The sequence below is a fragment of the Neoarius graeffei genome, chromosome 11 (assembly GCF_027579695.1).
Source record: "Neoarius graeffei isolate fNeoGra1 chromosome 11, fNeoGra1.pri, whole genome shotgun sequence".
Taxonomy (NCBI): Eukaryota; Metazoa; Chordata; class Actinopteri; order Siluriformes; family Ariidae; genus Neoarius; species Neoarius graeffei.
Window position 1 is genome coordinate 56,844,064 of NC_083579.1, and position 24,813 is coordinate 56,868,876.

The window sequence follows — 24,813 nt, forward strand, 5'->3', positions numbered from 1 at the left end:
TGTCAGCCCTGTGATGACCTGGCGACTTGTCCAGGGTGTACCCCGCCTTTCGCCCGTAGTCAGCTGGGATAGGCTCCAGCTTGCCTACGACCCTGTAGAAGGACAAAGCGGCTAGAGATAATGAGATGAGATTTCAAAAGTATTGTTTGAACATTTTGGCACAAAATTGATTCCATATGTGTAGGTTGAAAAAACAACCTGCTCTGACCATGGGGGCGGGGCTAGGGGGCGGGGTCAAGTCTGACCAGTGCGACATCTGAGCGCTTCCGTGTTTACACACCGCGGAGAGGCGGCCGCTGGAATCACACCACATAAACGTTCGGCGGCTGGCAGAGCGGTGGCGGCTAGGACACCGACTGAATGGTAAAAGGGCTCAAACATTGACTTTTACAGCGGAATGTTTACTCGAAGGGGTTATGGAGACGTCAAGAAATCTACACAGAAAGTTCTGGACCCAAAGAAGGATGTTTTAACCCGCTTGAAGCATCTCCGGTCGCTCTTAGGTGAGCTTTGGTGCTGTGTGACAGAGGCTGCGGCTCACTGACAGCAGGACCGCGGGTTAGCTTAGCAGGCTAGCTAGGTGTATGGACCAATGAGCAAACGAGTGAGCTAGCAAGCTAGCTAACGGCATATATACAGTATATGTATGTATGACAGCCGTGAAGCGACGTGCCTTTTGTTTCCCCTGAATGAAACTGTTTGTTTGTTTTTCTGTAAACAAGGACACCTCGTAGCTCGCTTTTTATTCAGGAAATGTGAATAAATGTGTTTGGTGAGCAGTGTGCATTTTTGGTGTACAGCCGGTCAAGTGGCGATGCTAGCTAGTGTCAGGTGTCATTCGGGTTTAATTGTTCTGGCTCGAGCGTGTTAGCTCAGCAGCTAGCATTCTAGCACACTCAGACAGTCATATTATTATATTATATTATACTATATTATATATTATATTATAACCCTGTTGTTAATGAAAGCTGTTAAAGGGCAGCTGGGAGAGCAGTTGGTTTCAATCCAGCCTGTTTCCAGTCCTTGAGGGTTGAGAGTGGGTGCAGTATTGTGTAGGAAGCTGTCAAAATAAAATAAAAATAAAATAAAGCATATCGAGGTCCTTGATTCAGACACACTAATGTACATGGACTGAACTGGCAGAGTCTCTCTTTTTTTTTTTTTTTGTAAAGTTAATGTAATGCTTCAGGTCTGTTAATGTATAACTCTGAACACTTTCAGCACACAGGTGTTTGCAGATCGCCTGACCTCATACATAGGTGTTTGCTTTGCAGTAATAAAGTAGGCAGAAATGTGACTAAAATGATCTGATCTGGTGACAAGATGATGTTAAAGTGCATATCAGGGGTAAATTCAGGAGCAAGATCAATGTAATTCTCCTATTTTAGATTAAACTTTGGTCAAATATCTGTAACATTCTGCATTCTCTGCAATTTTTTTCACCTTGCGCAATACCAGAAAAATTCAGCTGAAATCAAGCCATTTGAGGCGAATTGGTCCGCCTCGGAAAAAACTTGGCATTTGGATTTCCTGGGAAACATTGATTTTCGTGATGTTGCGTGCGGGACACCTCCTTCTGAATCCTACGTCAGCGCTAGCCTGGGAAATCCCGTGCTGCTTTGCACAATCGTTCCGATCTGAAAAGACAGCATGGAAACTATGGTCTAAAGGCTCGCCTGAGTTAGGGAGCCAATCAGAGAGTGGGGAGGGGTGGAAAGACGGTGACGCGTACTACTCGACAAACGGAAGCTTGTAGTTTATTTGGGACTGTTTACGGATCACATTTAACATGGCGGCGAGCGATACGAACCAAACTTTCGATCAAGCTTTAGACACTGTTTTGAATAGTTTAGAGCGAAAGTTTGTTTTAAAAAAAGAACAGTGTTTGGCCTTAGTCTATTTTTGTTTTGCCTTCTCTTTCCTTCTCTTCTTTGCCTCTTCGTCTTCTTCGTCGCTCTAACTACGTCACCGGGTACAACTGCCATGATTGGCCATGGGCTACGTGTACGCCAAATGATAGATATTCGCAACTTCCAATAAACGGCCATTGACAATCGTAAACCACACCTCCCCTACGAGAAATTCAATCGGTGGATTCCAAACCATATTTTGGTTTGTTTATGAGAAAACGACCTGGTGGTTTTCTGCAAATTTCTTCAACGTTATCACGTAACTTATTAAAATGGTTAACAGATGTATCGTAGGAGGGTGTAGCAACACCAATCTTGATGGGATTAGTACTCATCGTTTCCCAAGAGAGAGAGAGAAATGGGAGCGCTTGGTCTACACAGGCTGTGCACTGAAACTGTGCAAGCGCTCGCAGCCTGCTGGCGCTTCCACAGGTGACGTCACGAATCTGGCTCCAGACTCCCTTGGGATTTTTCCAGACGCGTTTTGTTATTTTATTTTTTTCTGCTGTAGACAGATGACCTTGTGCAAAATTACCCTATATATATATATATATATATATATATATATATATATAATGAGTGATTGTGATCCATGTGCTGGTTTGGTACAAACATTTCTGTTCAGGTTGTACAGTTTACTTCCTGTTCTGTTATCCTGCCAAGCCACACGACCAGCAGCAAACCAACCGTCCTGCTGACAGACTAAACAAATATGCTTTTTATTGCTGCCTCGAACACGTTTAACCTCCTGTATAACTTCAGAGCCAGGCTGAATGACTTTTTAACAAAGGTTCGAATGTGACAGTTTTCTGTTGAAATGTAAGCCTGTCGAAGATTTCTAAGTTTAAATGCATATTCACTCGGACAGTTACAATCCCTTGTTTGTTTGTTTTTCCCCCCACTTCTTCACTAAAGTCTTCTACTTATACCTCATGACTGTTTTGGTATAATGAAATTTCCCTTGTATTCTTGAATACACCTTTAATCCTTGTATCAGATACTTCAGATCGCATTAATTTCAAATACGTGATAGTAATGTCTTAAATGCTGCATGGGTGCATTATTTTCAAGATATTTCTAAAATCTCAGTATGTATATTTTATCATCTGGTGAACTTGATCCTGGGATATTAAAGGAGAACTGAAGGCGAATAAATTTTTTTTATTATCAAAATTCTATTTCTCATTTTATTAAATATAGCAATGCATTTTTGATAGCTATTTTGTCACTGCTATGGCAAGTCATGAGTGTTTGAAATATGCTATGTAATATATTGGTCCATATGTCAAAGCAATGGCCGTAAGAGATTTGTTGAGACCTGTGCGAGACATCGTAGGACAGAAGTAAAACGTACAGCGGAAATCAAAGTGACTGACATCTGCCAACGTTGTCAAAAGATGCACGCGCCCTCCTTCGAATGCTGATGTAATCAAGCCGGAAGTTTTGTTTGCTATCAAAACAATCAGGAAGGTTTGAAAAAAGTTGGCAGTAATCGTTATTTAAACTCGTTTTTATGCAATATTTCGTTTGGAAAACAGTTTTCAAAATGGTGGCACTGACACCTGGCTGACACTTCACGTTTCGAAGTCTCGCACAAGTCTCGTGAAGATCGCACGGATAAGTGACGCCTGCCGTGGACCAAATGAACTCCATTCAACGTGGCTAAAAACCGAATAGGCTGATAAGTAATAATATTTAATTGCAATTAGTTGCCAATAGGAGTCACGATACAAGGTTACTAAAACCGAAAATGTAATTAACACGTTAAGAAATAAAGCAAGTTTAAAAATGACTTCAGTTCCCCTTTAAATGAGTTAATTTTCAGCCTAGTTAGCCTAATTGTGTGTGCAGGATAAAACCATGATGGCAAATAAGTCAGCCTAGCTATAATTTATCCAGTGTGTTTGCATACACTTTGGGTAATACAATAATGGAAAAAAAAAGTTTACATGAGTCAGTCAATATTTGGTTTCCTTTCTACATCATGCCTGTATGATTTGCAGTGTGCTGCGGTAACACCTGGACTTTCTGGGTTTTTTTTTTTTTTAATTTTTATAAATATAAACACAGGAGTCACCTTTAGTATTAGAAACTCTCCCAAATAAATGTCTATTTCCTAGGTTTAGTGTGAAATTGAAACTCCGGTGTTTATGCTGGTTATGCTTGCAGATCTTTCACAAATGAATGATCTTAGGTTAACGGTATACACCCTGATTATTGGGCTAAAATCCACATATCTTTTAAAAAATCGAATTAAGGCTTTAATCCATATATTGTAGTTCAGTCTCTACCTTTTTTTTGAGATTGCAGAACTCCACTGTTCAAGCCCTCATCTCTTCACACTTTTTGAACACTTAAGTCTGCACTCAGGATCAATTTTGGGTTTAATTGGGGACGTTGTTCATAATCAAAGGATTGAGGAACCTTCTGAACTATGGATAGTTTGCATGATACCGTATGTTTAATTTTGTGCATGCAGGTTTGAAAAGTGCGAGGCACTATGATCAATTTGCTGGTTTATTTATTTATTTACTTACTTGCTCTTGTTACTTTCCTATTCTCACTCAAGTGATGATGAATGTCACTTTTTGGATGCGAGACATGTCATCATGCAGGAATAAATGCAAAAGTGGAACTGTTTTGCGGAGCTCGGTGCTCTCAGTGGAAGTCCTTGAGTCATCACAAATGTGAGCTAATAACGGTGCTCCAGTCCTGTGAAACTCTGCTTTTATACCTCACCAACGATATTAACCCTTTATCTGACATCACAAAAGTAGAAATGGGATATCTCGGCATGTATACCTAAGCGTGCATGTCTTCCGCATGTGATGCAGACTGTGGCATGGTTGGGTTGAAGCACAGCCCAGATCATGGGTTCCAAGAGGAGCAGGAATCGGATCTCTGGACTCGCAAACAGAGTTTACCCTTCACCAACTGTACTGGACTCGGGGCTCAAACATTCCCAAGTCCAAAACAACACAAGTATGAAAATGATGGTTGTGGTGATGAGTGCCATATCCATACCTGACTTTGTTCATTGTTTGGCTCTGATGATTGAGTGAGAGGAAGCACATGTTTTCACCCATCTTCTCAAATCTATACACTCACCGGCCACTTTAATAGGAACTTATTCTTGATTCTGAGATTCCTGTTCTTGGCTGACAGGAGTGGAACCCAGTATGGTCTGCTGCATGCTGAGATGTTTTTCTGCTCACCATGGTTGTAAAGAGTTGCTATGAGTTACTATATCCTTCCTGGTAGCTTGAACCAATCTGGCCATTTTCCTTTGACCTCCTCTTATCAACAAGGCATTTGTTTCCACCCACAGAACTGTCGCTCACTCAATGTTTTTTGTTTTTCGCACCATTCCGTGTAAACTGGAGAGACTGTGTGTGAAAACCCCAGGAGGTCAGCAGTTTCTGAAATACTCAAACCAGTCCATCTGGCTCAAACCAGCACCCATGCCACAGTGAAAGTCACACTTTGAGATCACAATTTTTCCCATTCTGATGTTTGATGTGAAGATTAACTGAAGCTCTTGATTTGTACCTGCATGATTTTATGCATTGTGCTGCTGTCAAGGGATCAGCTGATTAGATAACTGCATAAAACGGCAGGTGGATGGGTGTACATTCCTGCTGTAAACTGACTCAAAATAAATGAGGTGTCTCTGACTACAAGCACATGACATTTTAATAGATAATAGTTTTTTGTGTGTGTATAAGTGGCGGTCTCCATGTCAGAAAGTAGTTGGTCAAGCATTAATCTGTGCATTACAAATTTAAGTTTGGACACCCCCTACTCATTCATAGGTTTTTCTGACTTTTGACTATTTTCTACATTGTCAAACAATACTGAAGGTATCAAAACTCATCTCATCTCATTATCTCTAGCCGCTTTATCCTTCTACAGGGTCGCAGGCAAGCTGGAGCCTATCCCAGCTGACTACGGGCGAAAGGCGGGGTACACCCTGGACAAGTCGCCAGGTCATCACAGGGCTGACACATAGACACAGACAACCATTCACACTCACATTCACACCTACGGTCAATTTAGAGTCACCAGTTAACCTAACCTGCATGTCTTTGGACTGTGGGGGAAACCAGAGCACCCGGAGGAAACCCACGCGGACACGGGGAGAACATGCAAACTCCACACAGAAAGGCCCTCGCCGGCCACGGGGCTCGAACCCGGACCTTCTTGCTGTGAGGCGACAGCGCTAACCACTACACCACCGTGCCGCCCCGGTATCAAAACTATGAAATAAAATATTGAACATGCAATGAATTTTGTGGTAAACAAAAAGTGTTACTAAGTAAAGAGAAACAGCAGTCGGTCATTACTTTAAGACATGAAGTTTGTTTTTGTTTGTTTTTCTTTGGTTTTATTTCTTTTTGTTTGTTTCTGTTTGTTTCTTTCTTTCTAATAAAGAAAAGCCACTGAGTTAGGTGTGTCCAGACTTTTGACTGGTACTGTATATCATCCTTTGTGCCGTGTCAGGTTTTAAAGTGCTTTCAGCTAAAGAATGTGTTATCAGTCTAAACTTCAGATGCAACGTGAGCAAGTTTCCTACTGATGATAACCTTGTGGTGTCAAACTACATGCTGTCTGGTAGTTTAGTCGAAACAGATTACACCTATAGGAATGACATTGGTTTCATGAAGGTGCTAAAAAGATTGAAAATTGTTTTGATTATTTAATTAGCCTGAATTATGATTATTCATGAGGGCCCTAGTTGAGATTTGAGGGTATTAATGCCCACTACATGATATTTTGTATTTTTATTTATTTATTTATTTTTTAAAATATGGGATTCAGAAAGCTTTTCAGACAGGCATCATTGTTCAGTTTTGAGTTCAAGAGAGGTGGCACGGTGGTGTAGTGGTTAGCGCTGTCGCCTCACAGCAAGAAGGTCCGGGTTCGAGCCCCGTGGCCGGCGAGGGCCTTTCTGTGTGGAGTTTGCATGCTGTCCCCGTGTCCGCGTGGGTTTCCTCCGGGTGCTCCGGTTTCCTCCACAGTCCAAAGACATGCAGGTTAGGTTAACTGGTGACTCTAAATTGACCGTAGGTGTGAATGTGAGTGTGAATGGTTGTCTGTGTCTATGTGTCAGCCCTGTGATGACCTGGCAACTTGTCCAGGGTGTACCCCGCCTTTCGCCCGTAGTCAGCTGGGATAGGCTCCAGCTTGCCTGCGACCCTGTAGAACAGGATAAAGCGGCTAGAGATAATGAGATGAGATGAGTTCAAGACATCTGTGTTTACTTTCTCGATTTGTTGAAGCACACAGAATTGCAGTTAGAAGTCATTTTTGTTCATGAAGTTGACCAATGATGAAGAAGCTTTTTCCCCTTTTAGTAATTTTGGTTAATGTGGTGTTGGCGCAGCAAGCCAATGAGTTTGGAGCTCTGGAGGCTGAAATGATTTGACTAGCTTTGCATGGCTGGTTTTGCATATGTTTTTAAAGAAAGTATTCCCTGCTTACGTCTTGGGGCAGGCTTATTTTCTGGATACTTTAACTTAATTGGATATAAATGAATCCAACAGTTCTTAACTATATTTGTGAACTATTTGACTAACCTGCCATATTTGCTCACTTCCCCATTTTGCAACCCTTTTTGCTTTTTGATAGACGACTCCAGTGTGTAATTCCTTGGGTTGCCAGTCACATTCAGATGGATTGCAACAACTAGAAGCTGTCATTTCCTGTTCCAGGACAGTGCAGTTGAAACTTTGTGTAAGGAAATGTATGTTTAACATTGATGGAAGGAGTCTTGCGGGGGTCAGCGCTTTGTATCAGTCAGTAAGATTCAGATACGAGAGAGATTTCAGGAGAAAGGAGTTCACGCTCCAATTGCTCAGTCACAAAACAAGCCGCATTTATTTTTTTTGTCTCATTTAATGTTGCACTTGACTTTCCTTGGATGTAGAAGGTCAAAGCTTGGAGTGATGTCATTTTTCACCTCTATGAATTGGGGGAAAAAACCCTGGATGCCTCCATGTTCGTCTTTTGTTAGCAGCAAGCGAGCTTTCTTCTGTATATTTGTCTGGTTTTTTGATTGATCTAAAGCACACTGTGTGTGCAGTAGAATTCATTTAACAGGAAGTGTTGATGTGTGTGTTGCTGATGCTGTGAGCAGCCATGTTAATTTGATGCTGCTTGCTGAACTTGGAGTCGAGGAGATCGTCTTGAGTTGATGAGTCGGAATTCTGAGTTTCTTTGTTTTTGTCGTCCCCCCCCCCCCCCCCCCCCCTTCAGTAGAAAAAAGAAAAGGCTGGTGAGCAAATGACTTTTTATTAGACAGTACCAGTTAAAGGTCCCATGGCATGGTGGTTTGTTGATGCTTTAAACGGGCTTGTGGAGGTTTCCGGATGTTATATCCGCAGCCTTTCTCGAAATGAACCCTCGGCATGTAGATATAGCCTCCTGGGAGAAAGCCCCATTTCAGCGCTTTTCCCAGTGCGTCGTTTTGTTAATGAGCAGCATGGAGGCGGGGAAGGGTAGAGGGTGGGGGCGGGTCTTATCATTAATATTCATGACATGTAAACGTGTTACCTCTGATTGGCTAACAGCACTGTGACGCTACCTCCAGTGGGTCAGAACAAGCGGATGTGGGTGTCTTACTATGGCGAGAGAGAAGGAACAAACCGCGAAGGGAAAAATAACGCGCGCTGACGTCATTAAGGTGCGACGCGAGGAAATAAAATAAATTCAACAATTGTTTGGGTTTTTACTGAACAAACAAACAAATAAAATGAACGAGTGACTTAAAAAAAAAAGAATGTGGGTGTCTTTGTAAAAACTGTTTTGATTGGGTATTATAACAGAGCATGCTGCATGCTTTTTGGTTTTGTAGCGCAGAGTACCAGGCTAACTGCAGGAAGCGGTTAGCTGCACAGCTAATGTAGCCATTGCAAGGCTAACGTGGCACCGATTTTAAAACATGGCAAAACGACTTAACAGTTATACACTTACTTGTTCGGTGTTTGTGGCTGATGCGGCAGGGATGCTTGGTACGGACCCAGGCTTCAGTGACAGTTGATGTGCAAAACCTGCCCTGTACTGTCCCAAGTTGTGGAAACATTCCTCAGGAAAATGCTTTCGACAAACATACACCGTCTTAGGTAGACTCGACGGCGTATTATTGAAGTAAATAAAATTAAGCCACTGCGTCTTCAGGGGCTCTCCCGTCGGCAGTAAAAACAGACTCTTTTCTGTGTTGTCACATCCATGTACAGCGCAATTTCCGTGTTTCGCTCGCTTAGGTGATGCCATGTTGTTGTGTCCTCTATGGTCTCCTCACTACAACTGGGCGGGGCAATTCATACAGTGGGTGGGAATCCAGAGGGGGGGGCGTGGGGATCATCTCCCTTGCTGACGTAGTAAAGGGAAGAGTTTATCAACGTGCCGTTTTGACGCGCCATTCTCAAATGTCGGGCATAGTTTGGTTTACACATTATGAAATTTCTAGCCACTGGGGTGACTTAAGAAGGTCAGAGGAACTCATTTTAATGTTAAAAAACCTCAAAGTGAAAATTTCATGCCATGGGACCTTTAAACTTTAAGCGTTCGGACACACCTTCTAATTCAGTGTTTTTTCTTTATTTTTATTAATTAAGACACTTCACGTCTTAAAGTAATGATGGATGCCATTTCTCTTTACTTAGTTGAGTGGTTCTTGACATGATATGGATTACTACAGTTGTGGAATAGGGCTATTTACTGTATGTTTATTATTTACTGTTTGAGCTCAAGCACATTAAGAAGGTAAGAAATTGCACTAATTAACTTCTGACGAAGCACGCCTGTTAATTAAAAAGCGTTCCAGGTGACTCCCTCATGAAGCTGGTTATGATGATGCCAATAGTGTGCAAAGCGTCAAGGTAAACACTGGCTACGCTGAAGAATCTAAAACATGATGCGCGTTTTGTTATTTCCCGCATTTTTGTTTTCCGTATACGTTCCATATGTTGTTTCATAGTTTTGATGTCTTCAGTATTGGTCTACGATGTAGAAAAGAGTCAAAATACAGAAAAACCTATGAATGAGTACGGGTGTACAAACTTTTTTGACTGGTGCTGTAGCGGTTATAAAAGGCAAGTGCGAACAGGAACGAGCTTGACTTCTGAATGTTCGATCACATTAAATGCAACTATAAATGGTTAAAAAGGGTGGTTTGTTAATGAAATAAAAATTTTTATTCTTGGCAGGTTGTTGTGATGTAAACATGATGAACTGTCACACTTCAGCGCAGATTATTTTATATAATAGAACGATCTGTTGAGTGTTATTCCTGTCTTATTCCTTTCTGACACTTGGAGTAGGCCGCTTGTTAAGCTTGCTCAGAACATTGTGTGTTTTTGTGCCATCTTAAATTGTGTTGAAGATCGGATACATTTTCACGTGAAAAAAGACGAATCACTGCTGTTGAGCAAATCAGCAAAACTGCTGTAGGTCAGGAATATTGTGGCGCTGAGACACAATAGTTTATATCTGTTTTATCTTTATCATGTACTTTTTTTTAACTGCGTTTACTTTTTTTTTTTCAAATGTCTGAGCTGTTCTGTTTTGAGTTTTTGTTGTATCAGTGTGTGTTTTCTGCTGACTCCACTACTGGTTCAATGTCAAAACTAGTGATCAGCGCTTACAGGCCACTCCACGGCCATAATTTCCCTCCGTGTTGTTTTTGTCAGGATGCATTACACGAGATAAGGCAGGTCTGTTTAACCTTTTAGGTCTGAATGTCGTTCTTGCACCACTCCAAACGTACAGAGTGCTGCACTTTCATAATACTGAGGATTTCCTCCCACTGGCTGCTTCCTGTACAGATAGGAAATGAGGATGAGTGATGGGGTGTTGGATGTTGAGACCTCCTTTCCCTTTTTCTTTTTTTTATTCATTCACATGTCCTTCATTTCCTTGTGTTGTCTTGTCTTTTTTTTTTTTTTAAATCACATTCACAGCCTGAATTTGAGTATCATGATTTGTGTAATTATGTAAGGCCAAACAAAATAATATACGTGTTTCCGGTTACCCGACCAACCCTGTAAAAACACTGCGACCCTTCAACTGTTTATGACCACGATAAACTATTTCTCGCGCCCGACCCTACCTGCTTAGCAGCCACCTGGCGAGTCAAACGAGAACCGCTAGGGCGTGTCTTATAAACCACTCGGTATTTGCTGAAAGACACGAGGCCCGTCAGGAGTAAATTGACAACCAACATGCACCTCCATCTACTCCAGCCCTTTCAAACCAGCACGGGCACGGCCTGGTAGGACGGTACCTCGGCCAGTCATTCGCCACCGTGCAAGCGCTGCTCAGCGACTTAAGTTTTGATTTGATCCATGGCTCCAGCCCACCTTTAAACGTTTATAACTTGGACACCGAAGGTCGCAGCAAAGCCAAATTTTGTAGGCATTTCTAGACAGGGGTCACCGTTAGATGCAATCGAATACATAGCTGAACAATGCTGCGTATTCTTGCTAGCGTGACAATGATGATTATCTTAGATTTTTAAGTAGAAAAACTGGCCACCCTTGTGTTCATGCCTCGAAGGGTCTGATGTAAATGACTGCTTACACATGCGCGGTATATTTCATCGATTCTTCCAGGTGCCTATAAAATGAAGGTTCACCTCGGAACAAAAAGCGACACAGTGGACAGAAATGTTTGCTTGTCAAATCAGCCTATTGCAATGCAAAAGATATTCACAACAATTAAAAATATTTCCAAATGAAGAACTATAGAGTAACTACAACATTGTTTCCTACAAGAAATCACACAGTTCTGACATTCTGGGCTCAGTTGCAAACGTTTAACGAGTATTTTGCAAGAAAAGTTTTCAAAGGAAACTTCTCACTTTTTCCTACCTACCCTAGAAAATTTGTCGTAAACTTTTGAGATTATTTTTTTTTTCCGTACCTACCTACCCTATTTTGAAAACCCAGGAAACAGGAAACACTGTTTGGCCTAATTGTTATTTGAAGCTTAACTAGTTGTCATGATTTAGGGTGTATTCAGACCAGGATAGTTCGATAGTTCACTTGCTTTGGTCCGAACCAAATGGTTTTTTTTATTTTTTCATTTTGGTGCGGTTCGCTTTCACACTGTACATTTTAGTAAGCGGACCAAAATCTGTCAACAAAGCCACGCGCCCTGAGGTCGTTCAGCTATTGGTCAGAGACGACACGCGCACAAAGCGTTAAGTTCAAAAGTAGTCACGGAGGCTTTCCGTGCTGTTATTCTTTTTAATGTCATCAAAGCTATATGTTTTTTCCAGTTTTTACTGTTTTCACAATTGTGCGATTACTATGCTGTTGTACAAGTAATTTATCAATGACGACGACAAAGGGCAAGGTGGGTACGGAGGATAGCGCTGATGAGCGCACATCATGTTGTGACAGTTCTGGCTCTTCATGCAATAGATGAGTTCCTTTTTTGCGTCGCTAGTACCGCCACTTTTTGAAAGAATGTCCCTGATTTTAATGTAGGTCTGACGGAGTTTCTTCACTTTTAGCCGACATTGTTCAGGGGAGCGCGTGAACCCCTTCTCCTTCATTTTCTCACTGAATACAGCAAACACGTCGGCATTTTTGTGTGTTCTCTCCAAAAGCTCAGGTATGTGGACATCTGCCCATATATCCACAAGGGTACGTGTTTCTTCCTCGGCCTACGTTTGCCCTCTACTCATTTTTTGTACTCTGTAGTCTAGCCTACCACTGGTCTGAATGACTGAACGACTGTTGTAAGGTTCCCTTGACAACCGAAACAGTGTTTGCACTTTGCGGTGGAGTGTCAAGACTCTGTTTCCCATAATGCTCAACAAACGACGGAAGCTCCCGAGGTACAAAAAAGCAAAACTGTCGGATTAGGTCCGGTCTGCTTTCACACCTCCAAAAGATCCGCACCAGGGTTCCTTTGGTCCGGACCGAGTCCGACCTTGCAGCTCGGTCTCGGTCTGCTTGTTTGATCCGGACCAGAGTTCGGTGGTTTGTATTCAGACCAACCCAAAAGGTCCGGACCAAGGGAAATTTGGTTCGTTTGGTCGTTTGGTCCGGACCAAACAACGTAGGTGTGAATACGCCATAAGATGAGTGCATACAACAATGTGCTAGATTTTGGCTCCACCTTTAATAGATATGGGTTTGAGCTAGGAAGTGTGTGTGGGTGGGTTTGTGTTTGGCTTTTATATACTACTGAGGACAAAATGTCCCCACAAGGATGGTGAAATCTGACAACTTTGACCTTGTGGGGACATTGAGATGGTCCTCACAAGGAAAGTGTGTGTGGGTGGTTTTTTTTGTTTTGTTTTTTAACAAAAATTGAAAAAAACAAGAGCAAAAAGCTTCCTTTTCATTACTGAGGTGAAATTTAGGTGTGGGCACAGCATTAATTAACTGCAATAATTGTCAGTGGAAAGTCCTCACAAGGATAGTGAGACGTGTGTGTGCGTGCGCGTCACACTTGGTTGGGCTTGCCTGAGTTTGGTAATTACTTGAGCACCTGATCACACACACACAGCCTGTCTTTACCTCACCCTCCTGTTATGGGAACAGGGACAACAGTGAGCACAACAGTTTGCTTCCAGTGTACAGCAGGGTGTTGTTTTTCAACTGTGTTGTGCGGCCATACTGCTTTTGTTAGGACTCCTGGCAATTCTATCTGTTTAAGTTCTTCCTTGATTCCCATGAAACTCGCAGATACAATTATTAATAAAAATAAATTAACTTTGTGCAAAACCAGATAAGAGTGTGTGTGTGTGTGTGTGTGTGTGTGTGTGTGTGTGTGTCTATACAGGCTTAAACTGTACCATCTTGTTTGACTTTATCACATGTGAATCAGATGACATTTGTTGCACAGTGTGCGTGAGTAATGTCCAATAAATATTTGTTTGAGCTGTCAGATGATTTCAGATGGCAGAGAATTAAATTGTCATATGAGCAGTGTTAGATTTGGCTTCATATCAGAAATCTAGTTGAGCTGACTGTTTATTTGAGTGACACGTTGGCTTTAACTGCAAGTGTTAAAGCAATCTGTGACTTTGCAACCATTAATGCCATGCTGTTCTGTGAGGCCTGATTTGTACTTCTGCTGTCTCGGGTCTGTGATTACACCAGAGAGACGTGTGTGTGTGTGTGTGTGGACACTGTTATAGGTGCCTGTCTTTAATACTTACAGAGAATTATGATTATTATTAGGGCGGCACGGTGGTGTAGTGGTTAGTGCTGTCGCCTCACAGCAAGAAGGTCCGGGTTCGAGCCCCGTGGCCGGCGAGGGCCTTTCTGTGTGGAGTTTGCATGTTCTCCCCGTGTCCGCGTGGGTTTCCTCCGGGTGCTCCGGTTTCCCCCACAGTCCAAAGACATGCAGGTTAGGTTAACTGGTGACTCTAAATTGACCGTAGGTGTGAATGTGAGTGTGAATGGTTGTCTGTGTCTATGTGTCAGCCCTGTGATGACCTGGCGACTTGTCCAGGGTGTACCCCGCCTTTCGCCCGTAGTCAGCTGGGATAGGCTCCAGCTTGCCTGCAACCTTGTAGAACAGGATAAAGCGGCTAGAGATAATTATTATTATTATCAATTAAGATTATCAGCTTTAGTCACAATAAAACATGACCAGTGTAAGATCCTGCTGCACAAATGTCCATGTCTTTTGCAGGATTTTATATGCTGGGGTGGGTTTCTTTTTTTATTTTTACATTTTATTTATTTATTGAGCCACTATTTAGTAACGCTCTAAAATTTGAGATTATCGACTTTCACGGTCAATTTAGTTTATTGCATTTTACTGTGTCACTTATTGATCTAATGATGGTTAATATCAGCCCTGCTTTTTTTAAATTTATTTTATTTAATCAAAACGTTGGTTAAGAACGTGTGTTCCGTGTAGGCTTGTATGGTATTGATCCTCCCCTCATGATTTACCCTTTTAAATAATGATTGCTTAATGTGCAGAAAGGAAAGTGAGCATTTCTATCCTTTCAGGGTTAAGGAGAGTAGGGGAAGGTGTAATATTCTCAGCTGTGTAGTCGGGATCTGCAGTTGTGATTGCAGACACTGCGTTGATGATAGGGTTGTAGGTGATTCTGCAGTTTTGTACAGTAAACAGTGAAAAAACTAATTTTTTTTTGATGCACAAATTCAGTTGTTTAAAGCTAGACGGCCTTTCGAGTTCATCGTAAAATCTGTGAAATTTAGTTCCCTCTGAAATTTGATAATTGTGATTTATATGTTTATTTCTGTAATATCTCACAAAATATCAGGTCGTTCTGTGGCTGGGAAGTTATTTAATTTGAGGGGATTCCCGAGCAAATAATGTGCATGAAATCGCTCGCTTCGCACAGTCAAGCAGACAAAGGAAGTCAGTGTGCACATGCACAGGTTTGCCTTCTTTCGGGTTTTACAGCAGCTGGCATCCACAGTTTTGCACAGGGTCCGATTTTCCCGCGTGCCCGCAGCACGTAACATTTTGGGCAGGCACGGAATTTTTTTTTTATAGATGGGTGCCCATCTGGCCACCAACTTTTTGAGACAAATTTTCATCAAAATTATTCCTAATAAACTAATATTTATATATGAAATATGCGTTAAACAGTCAGAAATCAGAGTGAAAAAGGACCGGGTGAAGACACCGGTGCTTAAACATTTGCTTCCAGGTCGGAGGCACGTTGACCAGGGGAATCCCAACCTTATTAATAAAAATTGGGGGTTGCCCTCTTCTGATTGGTTAGTTGGGCAGGAAGTGTATAATTCTCTCATCTCATCTTCTTCTGCTTATCTGGAGCTGGGTCGCGGAGGCAGCAGTCTGAGCATGGAAGCCCAAACTTCCCTCTCCCCAGACACCTCGGCCAGCTCCTCGGGAAGAACACCGAGGCGTTCCCAGGCCAGCCGAGAGACATAGTCCCTCCAGCATGTCCTGGGTCTTCCCTGGGGCCTCCTCGCGGGGGGGACATGCCTGGAACACCTCCCCAGGGAAGCATCCAGGAGGCATCCGAAAGAGATGCCCAAGCCACCTCAGCTGATTCCTCTCGATGTGGAGGAGCAGCGGCTCTACTCCGAGCTCCTCCCGAGTGATTGTGCTTCTCACCCTATCTCTAAGGGAGCCCCCAGCCACCCTGCAAAGGAAACTCATTTCGGCCGCTTGTATCTGCGATCTTGTTCTTTCGGTCATTACCCAAAGCTCATGACCATAGGTGAGAGTCGGAACGTAGATCGACCGGTAAATCGAGAGCTTCGCCTTTTGGCTCCGCTCCTTGTTCACTACGACGGACCGGTAAAGCGACCGCATCACTGCGGAGGCTGCACCGATCCGCCTGTCGAGCTCAAGCTCCATCCTTCCCTCACTCCTGAACAAGATCACGAGATACTTTAAACTCCTCCACTTGAGTCAGGACCTCTCCACCAACCTGGAGAGGGCAAGCCACCCTTTTCCGGTTGAGAACTATGGCCTCGGACTTGGAGGTGCTGATTCTCATCCCAGCTGCTTCACACTCGACTGCAAACCGCCTCGGTGCATGCTGAAGGTCCTGGTTGGTATATAACTGTAGCCAATCAAAACCCAGCATTTAGCGTCACGTTACCTGCCGACATAAAGCCTAGATCCAAGGCCATCAAATCATTGAGTGACCTAGGCTACGTGTGATGTGTACTATGCATACCACGTCATCAAAAGATGAGCACTTTTTTTTTTTTTTTTTTGCTGGCCGACCTCGTTTTAGTAGGAGCAATTTGATTGGTCCACCTGCGAATACAGCCAATCAAATGCGCTGTTAGAAGGGGCTGATTCACATGATACAACATGTCCTCCTTGCAGAGGTGGTTAAATTCAGAAATACCCCCCCCCTCCTGCAAAAATTAGGAGGAAAACTGAGGAGGAGAGGAAGCAAAAAAAGGAATATGAAGAGACGAGAGAGGGAAGCGTTAAGGATGCTTGGGTGCAAGAATTTCCCAGAGTGGAATGTTCTGCAAAGTCTGCAGGTAGAACCCCCCCCCCCCCCCCCCCCAAGTGCTACAGTTTTCCAAAAAACAAAATGACAGATTATGCGAATGCTAGCTTTTTCATGTGGAAAAATTTTTTTTCAGCCCAAATGATTACTAATTATATAATTGATGCGGGCGGCACGGTGGTGTAGTGGTTAGCACTGTTGCGTCACAGCAAGAAGGTCCTGGGTTCGAGCCCCGGGGCCGGCGAGGGCCTTTCTGTGTGGAGTTTGCATGTTCTCCCCGTGTCCGCGTGGGTTTCCTCCGGGTGCTCCGGTTTCCCCCACAGTCCAAAGACATGCAGGTTAGGTTAACTGGTGACTCTAAATTGACCGTAGGTGTGAATGTGAGTGTGAATGGTTGTCTGTGTGTCAGCCCTGTGATGACCTGGCGACTTGTCCAGGGTGTACCCCGCCTTTCGCCCGTAGTCAGCTGGGATAGGCTCCAGCTTGCCTGCGACCCTGTAGAAGGATAAAGCGGCTAGAGATGATGAGATGAGATAATTGATGCATTTTATTTACTGCTAGAGTGTACTGAGCTGACGAGCTCAGAATCTGGCTCTTCAATAATTTTACAATATACCATCATAAGAAGTAGGCTTTGATTTTCCTTCAGATTATTTTACTCTAACAGGAAATGAAATTCACCACTAATTACAGATTCATTTTCAATGGATAACAAAAGTTTCTGCTTGTGGTCACATTAGTTTATGAAGAGCTTGTTAAGAACCTGGTTCTAATATCTAATTTCTTTTCCTGTTAGTGTACAAATGTTTTACTATATAAATCTGCTAATGTGAACATAAATTATTGATTCTCTTATTAGTGATGAGACCGTAGACTGTCTTGGACTAGTCTGGCTAACGCAACTTCAAAGCTCTGCGAGCATTTGGTCTGGCAAAGATATTAAGCCCAACCGTTTCCCAAAGCGCGTGGTTGACCCGCCTCCCTGAAATGCCTCAGTTTGCTACTGGTCGAAGCCAGATAAGGCTGTGACGAAGCTTAAACCAATCGCATCACTCTTTCCTCTGACGTATGTGACGCGACGGAAACTGCTTGAGTAACAGGAAGAAGATAAATACCTCCAGGTCTGCTCTTTGCTCCGTTTTCAATGAGAACTTCCCGTTGAATGCTTTCAATACAGCATCTACCGCTGTGTCAAAGGCTTGCCACTGCTCCATGTTCGTAATGTTTCTAGTGAATGAAGCGCTTCCGGCATAGATTCTGTAAACAATCTATGGCTTCCGGTCGCAGTTCTACTACGTCACTGCCTTGAACACGCCTCTAGCCAGGGCCGTTGGAGATGCTCAAAGTTGATTGGCTCCCGATTTTTCGGGAGCTTGGAAGAGCTGGAGATAGCTTGCCTTGCCAGACTAAGTTCGCAATAGGCCCCCGTCTTGCGTCACACTTAGGATGGGCGGGCCCAGGCTAGTCTTGGACATTCACAACTTTTAATTGATATTTAGATGCTACATTTTGGGCACTTAAGTTTTCCGCCGGGCACTTAACTTCTTTTTAAAGTTGAGTGCCCAAATGGCTTGCAACTTTGGCCTAAAGGTCAGACACTGGTTTTGCATTACTGCCATCTACAGGTTTACCTTGACTATGTACTGACGGTTACATCATTCTGTCGTGAAACAAACAGCTGATCACGCCGAAGTGACTTAAAAATTAATAACTTGGCCACCGAAGGTCCTAGCCCTGTCAAAATTTTACAGGCACCTCCCTCTCCCCGAGTATCACACTTGATGATGATAATAATACACTCAGTATTCACTGTTTGTATTGCACAATGCAGTTGAACTAGTGTTTTAGTGTTGACAGTATCTGATTTGATCCAGTCAGGTGATTAAGAGTTCAGTTTACGTGAAACTTTGCAGTATAGTATTATGTTGCGTGTCAAACTGCCAATCAGTTATGTGGCTTTTTTTTTTTTGCTAGTCATAAGAAGAATGACAGTCATAGTCATGCTTTGTACGATGTAGAGTTATGTTAGTTTTATTTTATTCTATGTTCTAGTCTAGCAGGTTTTAGTCTGAATGCCAAACGATATTCCCATGCCTAGTTTTGAGCCATTTTAAAAGTAATTTTGTGACAGTTACTTGGAATCTTGTACTCAAAATTTTAACTCTATGTAAGAGGAGTTGTATTGTTAATTACTAAATCTCTTATAGACTTTTTATAAACATGGTATAAAAATGGTCATTGTTGACGTAATGTTTCATGAGTTATAGTACCTATATGAGTACCAGTAAGTTGTAACCAACTGGAACATTCTTGCCTCCCCATATTACTACTACTTCTAGACATGGAACTGACGCGTGCAAACCCCTGGCCGCATTGTTCTGAGCCTTTGGCCCGTCATTCAGACAGGCTGAAATTTGGACGGACAGACAACATTTCAGGCTTGTCTGTCCTGTGACAGTCTGCTTAAAATTCCTTATTTCCAACACTGTAAATGTATGCAACTTAGGAATAGTCATGGAAGTTTTTTTCCAAGTAGTAGCACATTATTCCAGGTCATACTGTACAGCTTGGACTTCAAAACAACCCATGTACATACACCGGTGGTTGACAAAATAGAGAAAGATCACAGGCTACGGAAATATAATTGTAAAAAAGAGACAAAATACAGAGTGGTTATGGATTTTAATACGGATGCTAATAATTTACAAATTGGTCACGGACATGTCCGTATATTACAAATTGGTTACGGATGTCGTACGAATGATGCATCATGGATAATAAATTAAGTAAAAAGCAAATGTTTGAACTGCTGAAGTTCATAATTAAAACATCTTACCTGCATTCATATGCTTACTTTATTAACTTTACTGTTGATATTTCACGGAAAATCACATATCTGCGAATAAAAGATCCGTGCTTTGTATTTTCTGTGAATCCATGTTCCGTGACTTCATGATGCAACAAAGATGCCCGGGAAAAATAGGGCATGTGCTCAGACAACGTCACATGCAGGTTTTTTTTTTTTTTTCTAGAAAAATTTAGTATGAGGGCACTCACCATGGCGAGGGAGCGAAGCGGGGGGGATGGTGCCGGTTCTCCAACCCCGCCGTGCAAAGCCTTTGAAAAATTGAGGCTGCAATGGGACATTCTGAGGCTATCTGAGAGGGAAATTGTAACAAATTGTCTGTCAACATTGAAAAAGAAAGACGTAATCTTCTTCTGCCCCGGACAGTCTTTGGCTTTCTTCCGTTTCGTGCCACGGGATGACATCTTTTAAATGCCCAAGTGTCAACAAAAACAACTCGCGAACTACTACTTCTGTCAAAAGCTCCCGCGCCAGTGGGTGAAAGGTCATTCAGTCTCGAGAAATCTCGCTCTACAAGTCAGCTGACCTTGTATGTAACCCATGTCAAACCTTGCGAGAGCAGCCGCGACAAGTAAACAACTAAACAACATGGCGCCTCAGTCTGGAAAACGCCAATTCAGATCGTTTTTGCACCGTCTGGCGGTGTATCTACTATGATTTGGAATATTTTTGGAGTAATTATAACGTATTTGATGATCAGACACATTGTCACGTGGTGTTGCTGGGGTGTTTTCACGGAGAAAAGATCGTTTTGAGAAAGATGGCATGTTGTGCAGTAGCATATAAGTGCATGGCCTAAGTGTGACTTGGGGTTCAATCGGCATTTCGGTAAGGAGCCGCACGCCGAGAGTAAGAGGGCGCAGCACCCCTGTTCCTGACATGGAAACAATTACCTGATTTGATTTGATCAGATGTTTTATCGGCTCATGATCAGGTCTGGAAAAATCGCTCCAGAGGCAATCTCACCGATGGCGGTAAACCCAGGCCTGGGCTGTAGGTATCGTTATCGGTCTGGTGTGACCACCAACCACACAAACTGCAGGGGACTGATTTTATTTCTAGTTATTGTTGTAGTTAGTTACTACAGAAACATTCTCCAAAAGAAACTGGCATCGGTAACTGAGCAGTGGCAAGTTTTAGTGTATAAAATTTCTCAGTCAAGAGTTGGTGCAGAGTCACTGCCTGTCTGTAACCATTTTCAGACTGAGGTAATTATTAATGATATTGACATTTAACTTTGGCCACTTGCTCAGCATGAGCTGCTCCACTGTGAGGCACTCTGATAGTGGGAACACCTTTGAAATGTGATTTCCACCTCCATTGTGGATCAAGTCATAGATTGAATGAATAATTCTCATTGTATAGTTTAAACCAGGCTGAAGAATGCCTCTGTTGCTTTCTCACAGCCAGACGGTGCATGCGAAAATTTTACCAAAGGGTTTCTCAGGCAGAACCTTTTGAGGAAATAAAAACGCATCTCGGGGAGCATTCATGTTGTCGTACAACAGCTGGCAGAGACATGAACTATTAAGACGGCCCATTAGTTCTACACAAATTACTTCCACAAGCTCCATTTTTGAAAAATGAAAACCATTATCGTGAGCTAGGTGAGGTGTTGCAATACACAGTCGGTGGCATTCAAAACTGTTTGCAATTTATCACCATCCTGACACTTTAAATAATGACTTGTAATTATTTTTGTAATTTGATAAGTTAAATGTGAAATTTTTTGCAGTGCTGTAACGTTTTACGTTTTGTTACCATGTAAAATAAACCTTCTGTAAATACATGACTGTTTTCGAAAGACCCCCCCCTCTATATATAGGTCTAAATGTTGTGAAGGTTTGGTGACCTGTTTCCTGACAGGATCTCAACAAATAGATCTGTGTGTTTCCATTGCATTTGCGTTTTCATTTGAATGTCTGGCTTGTTGATGCAAATGACCAAATGGCCTGTTAGAAGGAAAGGGACTCAATCACGTTTCTTTGTTTCTGTGTAAACGTATTTCCGATATTGGATGTCCACAGGGTTTTTCCTGCCTTGCTACACTGTCAGAAATGGGGGTACAGTAGGAGTCCATTTCTGTCCCCCAAGGTACAATCTATACTAATGTACCCCCCTAGAGCTCATTATTGGACCTCGAGGTAACGTTGTGTACCATTTTTAGGGCCAGAAAGTTATACATGTTCCCAGGCAGTATATAAAGGGTACAAATAAGTACCTTAGAAGGTACTGTCCCAGTGACAAGCCATGGTACCTCTAAAGGTACAATAATGCACTTTTTATTTTGAGTGTAAGGAGCAAAGCTGGTGGTAAGCTGCTGAAATGTTTTTATTCTCAGACTCCAGTCGAAATAAATGACTTTTTTTTTTTTAAATTGTATTCGCCATATCAGTAAGTAGAGAGTAGCTTATTCACTGCATAACGCATGTTTCAAATACAGTTTACATAATTCCTTAAAACATTGTTGCAGTGCTTTTAAAATAAACCAATGAAAATTTTGCGAAGAAACGAGATGATAAGCAGTCAGAGCCTTACTTAATGATGGGGAAAATCCTCGTTATGTAAATATTATTTAAACCCAGGATGGTATATTAAGTAGGTGATGGTGTAGATTTCCGGCATGGTGGTGTAACTGTTAGCACTGTCGCCTCACAGCAAGAAGGTCCTGGGTTCGAGCCCAGCAGCCAGTGAGGGCCTTTCTGTGCGGAGTTTGCATGTTCTCCCCGTGTCCGCGTGGGTTTCCTCCGGGTGCTCCGGTTTCCCCCACAGTCCAAAGACATGCAGGTTAGGTTAACTGGTGGCTCTAAATTGACCGTAGGTGTGAATGTGAGTGTGAATGGTTGTCTGTGTCTGTGTTGGCCCTGCGATGACCTGGCGACTTGTCCAGGGTGTACCCCGCCTTTCGCCCGTAGTCAGCTGGGATAGGCTCCAGCTTGCCTGCAACCCTGTAGAACAGGATAAGTGGCTACAGATAATGGATGGATAGTGTAGATTTCCACTCTGTTCAGAAATGTTTGTCCTGTGTTAGCTGAATCCAGTAAAATCAATTCAGAAGAACAAACCACTCAACCCAGTGAATGTGTACTGTAAATAAACCAGCTCTTTTTTTTTTTAAAGATATTTTTTGGGCTTTTTTCACCTTTATTGGATAGGACAGTGTAGAGACAGGAAATGAGCGGGAGAGAGAGAGACGGGGAGGGATCAGGAAATGACCTCGGGTCGGAATCGAACCCGGGTCCCCGGATTTATGGTATGGCGCCTTATCCACCTGAGCCACGACGCCCCCACCAGCTCATTTTTAAAGTGCCACAATCTTTTTTTTCACTCTTATGCAAGTGGCACTGGTGCAAGGTCACACGGTTCTGCAGTATGACTACAATACACGCCGCCCTGTGTTGTTTTGAACATGGACCTAAACTCCGGAATATCACGTTCTGCTGTCTGCATTGGGAAATCAAAAATGTTAAACAAAGAGCAGTGGCTTCAGCCATTATCTTCACTTCAACAGCAAAACTGAGTGTTAGAAAATATAAAATATTATGACGTTTCTTTTCAGAGGCTTCACTACAACTGTGAATTACTGTAGCTAGTTAACAGGACCTATGTGTTTAATGAGCTGTAATAATTATAGCACGAAACGTACGTACTAGTTCTGCATCGCATATTTTATTTTACAGGTATTGAACATGACGCAAGCTTCAGGAAATTTACAGCGCTTCCTCTTTTCTCTGTTAATGTCTTTTGAATATGTGGAAGGGTTGTTTTCTCTGCCTCATGGATCAGTTTCTCGTCAGTTTTTGACTCACAGTAGTACAGTGCAAACTGGAACCGTCTATTTTAAAAAGGTGCAGCTCCCATCATTGTCGCCGTTGTGTCTCTCTGATGCTCGCTCACACTGATTGTCGTTAAGACAAGGTGACCAGCAGCTGTCGGGGCTTTTATTATAGGTGCGTTTAGGGTGAGCGTTTATTTTGCTCAGCTCTTCGTGTGGGTGGTTTTTGTTTACGTTTTTTTTATATGGTCAATGCAAATTTGGTCTCGACATTTTGAAGTATTAAAAATGATTACATGAGTCCTGCAGATGCCCTGTTTTCATGTAGCTCTGCTTTTATAATCAGGCCAAAAAAAAAAAGAAATACTAAAATAAGGTCGGTAGGTAGGAAAAAGTTTTTTTTTTTTTTTTTTTTTTTTTCCCCCCCTTAATTTTTTTTTTTTTTTTTTATTTTGTTCGAAAAAATTAACACAAACATCTTACAAAATAGTATTTTGGCACAGAATCCTTTACACCACACATCATAATAAAATAAAAGTCTTTTAAATCTTTAAACGAATAAAAAAAAAAATCACGAGAGTTCGAGTTATGATCTACGGAAGCGTATTGCTGCCACACTCAAAAAAATTGGCTTAGAATCAAGTAATTACGTGAAAAGATATTGTTAAAGTTATCACGTTTTTACAATATATTTATCATGTAATAACATAACATCATGTCATTTCATGATACGAACTTATCACGTTATTTCATGATATTTTCATGTAATAACGTCAAAACACCTTATCAAGAAATAACGTGAAAATAACGTCCTAGGCTAGGCTACTTCCATTAAAAGCAGACGGCCTAGCCTAGCCTACTGTAGAACTTGGGTCGAGCAAAAACACCGAGCAAAAACATGGCTGAATCCTGAATGACTCCTATTTGTATAAATAGGGGACTACATAGGCGGCAAAATGTAGTTTTTTTTCCCTGCCATGGAAGTGCACTTGTATACTGAAGAGGAAGCAATTTGCATTACAGCCTTGAATGCGGATTCAAAATGGCGCCTCGGCTCAGTTTTCCCTTCCTCCTTCAGTATATAGTGCGCTTCCATGTTTATGCAGGAGGGCTGATAGAAGTGGCGAAACATTTTACTTTTTATCGTTTCTTTCACAACTTGAATGCGTTGAAACAAAAAATTATGACAAACTAACACCGCTTACACTAAAATATCGAGGGAAATTTGTAATAAAAACTTTACAGTCGGCAATTTCGACGCAGAAATTTCTCGATTGGTCCTCACATCTTTCTATACATCATGCAGAAAGAAAGGTCAAGG

At 42.2% G+C, this 24,813-nt stretch overlaps 1 protein-coding gene across 5 annotated transcripts in view; it reads left to right on the top strand.

The window, feature by feature from the left end:
- The first annotated feature begins 294 nt into the window (after positions 1–294).
- ralgapa2 (Ral GTPase activating protein catalytic subunit alpha 2) overlaps positions 295–24,813 on the top strand; it is a 233,987-nt gene continuing 209,468 nt past the window's right edge. For all 5 annotated transcript variants that reach the window (XM_060934311.1, XM_060934314.1, XM_060934313.1 and 2 more), the window contains exon 1: positions 295–503. In XM_060934311.1, the coding sequence (XP_060790294.1) occupies positions 398–503 (106 nt within the window). In that variant the 5' untranslated portion in view covers positions 295–397. The remainder of the gene's footprint in view (positions 504–24,813) is intronic.